We start from the raw sequence: 10,620 nt of genomic DNA, 5'->3' as shown, positions 1-10,620 counted from the left end.
AGGACACCTTCCCACAACATGTTTACATGCCCCAACTGATGACCTTGAACTAGTTCTTGGACCAGGATGATTGACCTTGATAAACTCCAATATCTCTATATGTTAGTAAGGGTAATTCTAGAGGTCCATAACAGGGCCATTATACCCTGGGTCACAAGTTCAGATTTATACCTCACAGTCATGACTGCAATAAAGCTGATAGTGAACAGGTGGATTTCCTTCAGATCTGTAATCCCCAAGCAGATGCATAGTACATGCATGACTTGACTAGCTGCTTGCATATCTTTTTGCCTAATTGAATTTGCATGGAATTGCCCTTCTCTATATTTTATTTTTAATTAAATGTAAAATGTAAAGTAACACAGACATTAGCAAGAAAGAATTTGCAATACAAAATAGTCCAGACAGCTGATGCAAATCTTAGATCCATGTGCACGTGGGGTCAGGAATACAAATGCCATAACTCCAACATGCATGTAATACAAAATGTACTATGTAATGGTAGCCATACTTAAATATCAGGAATATAACCTTAATCGTATTTTCCATCAATATCTTTTAAAAAGTTCAAATTCTACTGGTGAAGTAATTAAACTCCTCAAGTTGCAATGTGTGACAAAAACTGCCCTGAAACTTTTAAATTAAAAAGAGTAATTAGTACATACATGTATGTACATGTATACTTAAGTCTTAAGAGCTAAAATTCCTTCCCATACCTTAAAGGCTTTTGGTGTGGCAGCAGTGCCTTATCTCCGTTTCTATACAGCTCTTGCACGTAGTCTGCTGGTAGCGGAGTATGTTTAACTGAGTCTTTCTCCAAAGTGCTGAGTGCTAAGCAAGCACCTGACAAAATGTATGTACCATTTTTAAAGTCTTTGGTATGACCTGGCTGGGGGTGTTGAACCTTGTCTGCATGACATGCTTATTTGAACTTAACCTTAACCCCGTCACGTACCCAGCTTCAAGGATGGTCTGCTTTTGGTACGCTATTTGACACTTGGATAATACATGTAGGAAGTTGTATGTATGTAGCCACATGCTTAAAAAGTTTTAATGCATACTGGGCCCTGGGACAGTACTAAATCTTTTCTATCTGGGAGTACCGGGAGTAAGCACTGTAAATTTGACATTGTAGTGAAAATCAAGAGTATATGGTACATCTTTGAGTTTGTAGGTGAAGCAACTTTAACTGTAGTAAATATATAAGACAGGAATTTTAAAAAATCAGCGATAAACGCTACTTAACATGCTGCAAAATAAATCACAGTAATGATCTATAGACTAATGTTATCAGGTTGCAGTCTACAATTTTATCAAATTCCAGACACATGTATTTTCATACTGTACATATGTCTATCCTCCCTATCGCAGATGCTAGATTCAAGTCAAAGTATACCGGTATCATATATGTTTATCTAATGATATTTATCACTGGTAGACATCAAGCAGTATGATTTCATCTAATAATCAATTGGACTTGAAAAACCTGATTCAATCTCTAGATTTCTTTTCATTCCATTGAAAAAATTTTATATTCAAATTCGAATAAATTATATATCAAATGGGGTCTATTTACATGTGCTGCATTTTTAATTACATTTTGTACTAGTAGCTAAGAGGTAAGAGTTACACTGAACATCAGGTGAGGTCCCTCTTATATATATTATATATGACTGGTTCATGTTTAATGTACAATGTACATATATACATCAACTGATCATCTAACAAGAATGGACTCTAGAGTCTCTGGCATTCCATGTTCATTAAATTGATTGCAAGCAAGATCTTTGCCATGCTCCATTCAGTACAATTATGAATTGCAACATGTAGTCAATAGGCATTTGTCAGTATCCATTGGGATTATTGTATGCAGAATATCAGACTCATTAGAAGATCTGATATCATCACTGATATAACCCAGTCCCATGTTTTTCTTACACACACATCATCTTTGGTTCATTGAAAAAGCTAAGGTTATTTTCTAGGCAAAATTTATGGATCAAAAAATATTTTTTCTTGTAACAATCAATTTCACACACCTGTTGACAATTGTAGCTAATTAAGAATCTCTAACAGTAACTGGCCAAGTTAAGGCGTAATTCAAAAAGGCAGAGCATCTTGCACTGTTGCAGGAGATATTCATTAGTGGTGTTTGCATTATGTTCTGTTGTTCCCCCAGTGGATATAACTGACAGTATTTTTATGTCATATATAAATATATTATATGACCATCATATATACATGTATATAACCACTCAATGATGACCATCAAAATATGATGATGAAAGTGATGATGACACCTTAATTTGTAAATAATGCAATTGAGGGCTAATCTCAATGACCTTTTTACCTTTCATATCAGTCCTATGTATGACATAATGTAAAATTCAATCAGTCGTTATTCCAATATTGCAGGGACCATCCAACAAGCATGCCATAGTGCTTCCAATTTAACATTTTGGGCATCTCCTTAATGAAAACTTTAAAAAGTGTACTGTGCATATTTTTATTTAGTAATTAGCATGTCTTCTAAAAGACTATAAATATGCTCACTCTATAATATATACCCAAACCTGAGGACAGAGCACCATCATCTGCACACAGCACTTGAGATCATTGAAACATTTCGTTCATGCTTCAACTGAAATTCTATAACTCAACAGTTATCATACCAAAGAGGCTATATAACCATCTTGGTTATGAAGCCCTGGTGTTGATTGATGCGTATCACGGTTGTCTATTACTAATAACACTGTACATGTATTCGGACAAAATATCTTGCCTCTTCGGTTATGTTCATCTCCATTCCGTAAACGGATCCAGAAAAGACTACAATGTATAATGATAATACAACCATGCAACCCGCGTACCCGCGGGACATCTGGACGATTGCGTAATCGCCACCGACCGTAAACAACAACAGCGCACACCCTTCCAACCCTACCTGTGATCTTTTCTCGTGAGATTTCCACGGCCGGAAACAGGTGCAGAGAATGAGATATTAGGCAAAATCAGACCAAAGGAAAACAGAGGAAGCAAACTGGCATTTGTCCAAGAGAAGGATCGCTAGAGAGCGGTGTTGTTGTCTGTCAAAAAAAATGTCACATCTCAGCAAGCCGACAAAATTAAGCGACAAGTCCAGTACCCTTGGCGGAGCTTAACTCCCTGAGTTTAAACTATATGCTGCAACTGGAGATGGACCAACCTTTGGAACCGCCTGTGCCAAAGTATCCCGCAATGTTGTGCTATCAAAACGCAAAAACTGCGTCATCCGCGGATGCGCCAAAAATTTTATATACTCCCCGCCATCTTCTGACGCAAAGGACTGTGGGAGCGGCAGTACCACTCTTCGAAAGGGGATACTTGGGGTAAGGAAAACTAATTATAGTCTCAATAAATCTTAAATCTCAATCTAAAAGTTATAAACAATCGACAGTGTATATTTGAAATTAATAATGTATGAATAATAAAATATATTTTGCTATGAAAGTAAACATATTATTTGGCAAATATGAATTCAAAACTTTTCACTTCACCCTATTCTGAGCACTGATGGTTTCGACCACAAACACAAACATAACAACGTAAATGGCGCCAAAATCGAAAATCCCTTGTGACAGGTGCATGATGCTGGTTGAATAAGGCATTCGGTTCAAGTCGTTCTCTCAATATGGATGATACGACTTGATTCCAGGTTTTCATGGGCAAGGAGGAATTTTGATACAATCGTGACTTCAAACAAAAAAAAACGTTGGCGAAATTAATATTGCAAATGTAAAACTTCGTTCAAGCAGTGGCAAGTTCAAGTGGTGATGTTGAATTGCATTGGAGAGGCACTACTAGTATAAGGAATGTTGAGACAAAATTGATCATTAAAATTTTACTTCATAACTCAGTAAACTAAGGTGAAAGTTTGGCCAGGCGATATAGGCAACTGACACAGTGGGCATTAGGGTCACTATTGACGACTACGTTGCCTGGGAATGTTAACACCAATAACAGCCAAAATGGGTTAATATTTAGCCAAGCATACGTGCCTTTTGTACTATATATATACGGAGCTACGCAATGAGACAAACAACGAGGAAGAGGAACAAAATGGCGATTGCAGCCTTCATATTTCCCATCGCTTGCAGTTATTTCCCAGTGAGATTTCAAACTCCTTTTATTTCACGATCTTTACGTACCTCTTGATAAGGTTTATAAGAAAGCGTGCTCACGATTTGCCATCACATATGGCCAGAAATTGGCGCATATTTGTTTGAAGTTGTAACTAAGGTCTAAGATGGCATTTCCTTCTTGTTTCAGGTTGTGCGAGCCGGTTACACTCTATGTTATGACAACAAATAGTGAGTCCTTCGTATTCGCAAAACTCTCATGGCCTCTCATCACATATTGACATACTGTATAGGAATACAGAAGAAAACGTGTGGACGTTTTTGTGCTGACTTAGTGACTTATTGATAAACACCTCACGTGCTGTTTACAGTACAAGTGCATATTCTGATCCCAGTATTTAGTGTACCTGGTTTAGATTTGTGTACCTGGTCCCGTTGCAATGTATTCGAACGCTTGAAAAATACTAGATAAGGCAACGGGCACTGGATTAGGCTATACGGCGAAATGGAAATTCATATAACGTTATACCAGTCTAGCGCTAGCGCTTAAAGATAGAGTCATTTACGCGGTACGATGGTCTAGTGACCTCATTATGCAAGTACTACGTACATACTAGTGAAAATAAAACAATGGATAGAAGAACGTAACGTAGTAATAAAAATGTATATTATGAAATACTAGTACTGCCATCATCTTAGGTGGTTTGCATTGAATATGACCGTTTTTGCAACGTTGCTGCAAACAACAGGGTACTGAAACTGCTAACTTGAACTTTGGAATACTGCAGAGAAGGTTGGTAAACAGTTGGCATATCTGATACTACTATGTTGTTAATGTTGCCTTACGTAGTTGTCCAGATGGGTACTACTGCTGCGGTGACCAATGCTGTGCGTACGTCTGGTCATACTGGTACTTCTGGTAAGAAATCTTCCAGTTTTCATCTTCTATCGGTAAGATTTTTGTCCATTTTAACCCGAGGCATACTTGTAAAATACAGCATGATATCATATCTATGAATAGATATGGACACTTTGTCGTGATGTGCTCGTCTAGTCACATGCCCTCTGTTTTGTCAATTGTCAAAATCAACAGTTTCTAGGTATTTGTAGAAATTTCGCTTAAAAGACACTCCCGAATAAGTTGACATTACATCAAATCTTTACCGAATCTATACTCCAATACTGCATCGCCGTCCCGATTGGTAATCCATTCTGGCTATATGATGACACTCCTGTATCACCATCAGGTGTGGCCTGGCGTTCTTCCTGTTCGCTGTCCTGTCTGGGATCATCACGGCCTGCAAACGGTGCCGGGCAAACCGACGTCGACGGAACATGCCGCCAAGAACGATAACGTTTAACTTAACAGACACTAATAACGGCAGTAGTAGTGCACAGCAGATGACCAGCTACCCACCACCAGAAGTAAGCTCAGCCCTCCCACCGTATTATCCAAGGTCTACTACAACAGATCACAGGACACCAGCAACACAAGGTAATATGTTACTTAACACACTATTTACTAACACATTGTTTCGTTGAATGTTTTCATAATACATGCACCATAGTACATTTGTGTGTGTGCGGTGTTCAGGACCAGGGCAAGGTAGCTGTTATGTTTGTGTGTGGATGGTGTTCAGCACCAGGGACAGGTAACTGTTATGTTTGTGTGTGGATGGTATTCAGCACCAGGGACAGGTAACTGTTTTTTTTGTGTGTGTGGATGATGTTCAGCACCAGGGACAGGTTACTGTTATGTTTGTGTGTGGATGGTATTCAGGACCAGGGACAGGTAACTGTTTTTTTTTGTGTGTGGGTGGTGTTCAGCACCAGGGACAGGTTACTGTTATGTTTGTGTGTGGAAGGTGTTTAGCACCAGGGACAGGTACTGTTATGTTTGTACTATGTTTTAGTGTGTGTGTGTTTGTGTTTGTGTATGTTGGAAGGGATGAAATCTTTCTTTTGTACTGAATTGTTTTGCACGTATATATTTCCAGCAGCTTCCAGGGAGCAATGCGACAACCCCGGGTTGTTGTATGATGAATTCTTGGCAGACCTGCGACCAATTCGCCCTGGAGAGAAACCTCCGCCGTACTCCCTGTACCCACCCGAGTATCACGGAGACCCGACAACCATACCGTCCTCCCAGCTAACCTCTGGCCAAAACAACAGAGGCCAGCTGCAGCATACGTAAACATGTACTTCCCCTCTGTGAAATATCAGCGTCAATAGCAACATATAATTCCACATGCTTACTTGCTTAATTAACATGTCCATCAGTTGGCGACGATATCAGTCCTGGTTCATTGTATATACATGTACATGTGTTCATTTATCACTTATCAATCAAATCCTTTACTGACAGGTAGCTGTAAAAGAACAGTTCTAATCAGATTTAATTCAAAAACAATGTCCAGACTTATTTAAATTTCAAAGCATTTGCATTTCTAGGATTTTTTTCGTGTTAGCTCTGACCTTAGACTTACAATATGTAAACCGAACAATTGAGTGTTTTCAGTAGTATCTGTGTATGTACAATTACATGTTCAAGACTTGCTTCTGTTTTGTCTAGGGCATATTGACAATCATGTTTTTAGTTATTCCAAGTGGCGTTATGTTTTTGATGACGTGTGTTTTTGGACAGGTTGACTACATGTAAATAAAGCTTGTGATGCATTGTGTGGTTCTCAATGAATGGATTATTGCTAGAATTATTATCTTCTTGGCATGATTAGTTAATAATGAAATGTCATACGATAATCTAAATTGGCTGGAATTCCATATCTAATACATGTAATATCTTACAGAACAGTGTGTTGTTTTGTGTGCCTTGATTAACAATTTAACAATATGATATGCCAAATACATGTAGGTTCATTTCATGGCTCAAAGTTCAACAAATTTGTCATATTGTTGCAAGTTGTATCATGAAAAGTATAAAACCAATACCTTCTCTAAGACTCAACAAACACAACACAACAAAACCCAACTCCCCATTCACATATTTATTTTAAAGCATAAAAAGCACTACATTGTGATACCCTGATTTGGCTATATTCTGCCAGGCAAAAGTGCTTTTCATTATTGAAAAAAAACTCCCAATGTACCCAAAATCCAAGCAATAATATCCCTCATATATATTGCAGTTACATAGAGATATAAAACAATTGTGTGACAAGTATAGCTGAACCCAAGAGGACAGTGACTATGGACAATATTCCCCCCTAATCATACATTTAGCATATTCCCTAAAATACAAATTAATACTAATCATACTAATATTCATTACTCTTGCAGCAATCATCAGGCCCTAAAGGCCAGTACTTATTAATGACTGAAACTTCCTTGGATAATCATCATTTCAGATTTTTGTTCTGATTAATGAAAAAAAAAAAATAGGCATGATTTCTGACAATGAATATGAAATAGAGTCACATCCTTCCCTTAGAATGTTCTGTGAAATCATTTGGCAATTCTCTAGTACATCATGATGTTAGTCTTGAATATCATTCTGACTGAATTCAACTACTGCAGCTATTAGCCTTTTACATTGATCCTTCTCACCTAGTATGGCAGCTAGGAGCTAAATTTTCTGAATTATAACCGTGTGATACACAAATTAAGCAATATTGATTAAACATATTATCCTTGCTCCACTCTGTTCTACAGCATTTCTATGCATTGCCATTGATACAATTTACTACGTCAAACTATGATTACTTTGCATTTATCCACAATTTTAAATTCATTGGTATCAATTTTCAAATTACATTCAACAACTACAATGTGCTTGAAGACAAAATTAATTCTCTGTCTTAAGCAAAAAGAAATTACATCACAATTAGTCAACTTTGTTATGTCTAAAAGGAATGCAGTCCTACAAAATTATCTCTAAGTAGACTGATAAGCATTTCTTTGTGTCTTGTCCACAATGTCATTATAACACACACGCTGATAGTGACTCCATCTACGTGAATTTAATTACAAGGTTAGTACAGTCTTCATTTCAAGGCTACAATTATGATCAGTGATCATTTCTAGGACATGGGATTCAACAAGAAATACTGGTGACATTCTCTGTAAAAAATGTTTCATCAAGTTTACACTCAGGAATGGTTAAAAGACCAATACAGCTCGGGTATGTCAGCTATGCTGTGCTGTTAGGGTCTACTGCCTGTAAAGCCAGAGCCTCTGCAATCTTTTTCTCTTGAGAGTCTGTAGTTTCAAGTGCAGATGGCACTGTATCCTGTAGGTCTGGAGGCTGCTGTGTGAGCGGCATGGCAGCGGTCTGCTCTGTCTGCGCTTCAGCAGGATCTGCAACCTGCTTCTCTGAAGGTTGTACTGTCTCATCCTGCAGTTCTGGTGGACCGGCAAGTTCTGCAGGGTCATCTGTCTGCTGCTCCACGAGATCACCTTGTTGATCTGGGACTGCCTGAAGCTGTGGTGGGTCTGCAGCCTGTTGATGAACAGGTTCCTCGTGGTCATGCTGAGGTGCTTCATCAGCCTGCAGAGGTTCCTCAACCTGTGGGGGTTCTTCAGCCTGTGAAGGTTCAACCTGTAGAGGTTCTTCAACTTGTGGAGGCTCATGAGCCTGTGGGGTTTCTTCAGGCTGTGAAGGTTCTTCAACCTGTGAAGGTTCTTCAACCTGTGGAGGTTCAACCTGTGGAGGTTCTTCAACCTGTGAAGGTTCTTCAACCTGTGGAGGTTCTTCAACCTGTGGAGGTTCTTCAACCTGTGGAGGTTGCTTCAACCTGTGGAGGTTCTTCAGCCTTAGGAAGTACTACTGCCTGTGGAGGTTCGTCAGCTTGTTGTGGGGCTGGTACTTCAGCCTGTTGTTCAGGAGCCTGTTGCTGGACAAGTTCCTGCTGCTGAGATGCAGGGGGATCCACTTCCATCCCTTCTACCTTTACTACTGGAGGATCCATTTCCATCTCTTCTATCTTTACTTCAGTAGCCTCCATCTGTTGAGGGGCCGCCACTGCTGCTGCCATCTCCTGAGAGACCATGGCCCCATCCTCCACCATCATCTCATCCACTTCTGCCTCCACAAACTCTGCATTCCACATCATACGGAACTGTTCGCGCTCAGACCTGCACAGAAATGGACAAGCACGCATGAGTATCTGTAATACCAGTAATGGTGGGTTACAACTGCATCAGTGAATATCAATCGAACAAATTTCAATACACGGTTTAGGAAGTGAACAATGCAAGGATTTATCTGTAATTTCAAACACATACCCAGGTTTTTGACCATGCCTATGCATAGGAATGAGTCAATCCGTTGCAGACAATATCTTTTTGGACACAACATTTGAAAAATATAGATGGGATGTCATCCTTATATACACAAATTCAACCTTAAACGAGACATTCTGCCAAAGTGCTATGCGCAATACATTACGAGTTTCATGTAGGTGTAGTACATTCTGCTTACATGCTACCTATTCTCACAATCGCTATACTTACCTCCTCTCCTGTACCACGGTCTCCAACTCCTTAGACTTGACGGCAGCCACCTGGAGGATGCTGGGAGGAATATTTGCCAGCTGTGCCACGTTGAGACCGTAACTGTGAGCTGCCATGGAGGGCACCAGCTGGTACAGGAATGTCACCACCTCAGGTAGAGGGGCCTTGGGTCTGTTTGCCTCAGTCTTGCTACCTTCTGGTTGATCACTTATCATTTCTGGAATTGAATAAAGTCTGTTTATGAAATTGAAGTATGTGAAGGTTTAGTTTAAAGCATTTCATAGCCACAGATTTTCAAGTGACAGCATTGTTACTATTGTTACACACAATACACAACAGCATATACTGTAGTCAAATCAATTTTCCCTTTATCACTTCAATTTATTTCCAATGTTCGAGTGTATGTAGCCTCAACTACTTAAATCAGAGGGTGCAGACAGTTGCATCTCAGAATAATGACAATCCATTCAAAGCTTAAATTTGACTATAAACACTTTTCTACACTGTCGTTTTTGTACCGATCTGGATATGAATTTCCAACGTACACTGATATCTGAGTAAAGTATGACAGGAGCATATTGAAGATTTTTGGTTTTGAATGGGGCAATATGACACTAGTAGTAGTTATGCTTACCTTGTCCCTGGTTGATGACCAGGAAGGCCATGTGGTAGTTACACATGGACTCTGGGTACAGAGCCTCCAGCTCACCCAGGGGTGGGAAGTGGGTCACAAACAGGGTTAGACTCTTCACCTAAAAACACAAGAAAAACTACAGGTCAAACCTTCACGTACATGTACATAATTCAAGACTTTATAGTGTATAATTCACAATTTGAAGATATCAGAAACCAACTGCGAACAAAAGTTGACCATTCTATCCAAATGGAGAAAAAAATTGATTTCTCTCAAGACTCAGAATATCCCAATCTTTTGCAAGCATTTGGGACCGCATTGTTGATGCTGTTCCCTGTAACTGTGTAGATATGTAAATATTTTTTGTTTGGTAATGCATCTATTGCAGCATCACCTGCG

The 10,620-nt window shown here is 39.2% G+C and overlaps 3 protein-coding genes across 4 annotated transcripts in view; 1 reads left to right on the top strand and 2 right to left on the bottom strand.

Annotated features, from left to right (window-relative positions):
* Window positions 1–3,341, bottom strand: part of LOC109466182 (ankyrin repeat and SOCS box protein 7-like) — a 15,739-nt gene extending 12,398 nt beyond the window's left edge. Inside the window, exon 1 of the mRNA XM_019763847.1 lies at window positions 3,206–3,341. The gene's annotated coding sequence lies outside the window, so the exon portion shown is untranslated. The remainder of the gene's footprint in view (window positions 1–3,205) is intronic.
* A 728-nt stretch (window positions 3,342–4,069) lies between these two features.
* LOC109466039 lies at window positions 4,070–7,953 on the top strand. 2 transcript variants are annotated; one of them, XM_019763574.1, is made up of 5 exons: window positions 4,070–4,146; window positions 4,309–4,349; window positions 4,969–5,037; window positions 5,366–5,613; window positions 6,119–7,953. In XM_019763574.1, the coding sequence occupies exons 1-5, from the start codon at window positions 4,099–4,101 to the stop codon at window positions 6,310–6,312; spliced, it is 600 nt and encodes a 199-aa protein (XP_019619133.1). In that variant the 5' UTR covers window positions 4,070–4,098; the 3' UTR covers window positions 6,313–7,953. The 2 variants fall into 2 exon arrangements, with proteins under 2 accessions (XP_019619133.1, XP_019619132.1); XM_019763573.1 differs by having other exon boundaries at window positions 6,116–7,953.
* A 796-nt stretch (window positions 7,954–8,749) lies between these two features.
* LOC109466040 (DNA mismatch repair protein Msh3-like) overlaps window positions 8,750–10,620 on the bottom strand; it is a 13,623-nt gene continuing 11,752 nt past the window's right edge. Inside the window, exons 20-21 of the mRNA XM_019763575.1 lie at window positions 9,588–9,772; window positions 8,750–9,209 (exon numbers count right to left, since the gene is read on the bottom strand). Of these exons, the coding sequence (XP_019619134.1) occupies window positions 8,846–9,209; window positions 9,588–9,772 (549 nt within the window). The 3' untranslated portion in view covers window positions 8,750–8,845. The remainder of the gene's footprint in view (window positions 9,210–9,587; window positions 9,773–10,620) is intronic.

This window comes from Branchiostoma belcheri, unplaced genomic scaffold, assembly GCF_001625305.1.
Source record: "Branchiostoma belcheri isolate BF01 breed outbred unplaced genomic scaffold, Haploidv18h27 scaffold16, whole genome shotgun sequence".
In the NCBI taxonomy this organism is placed as follows: Eukaryota; Metazoa; Chordata; class Leptocardii; order Amphioxiformes; family Branchiostomatidae; genus Branchiostoma; species Branchiostoma belcheri.
Note: the sequence above shows the minus strand (reverse complement) of the source record. Positions and strands in the feature narration are given on the sequence as shown.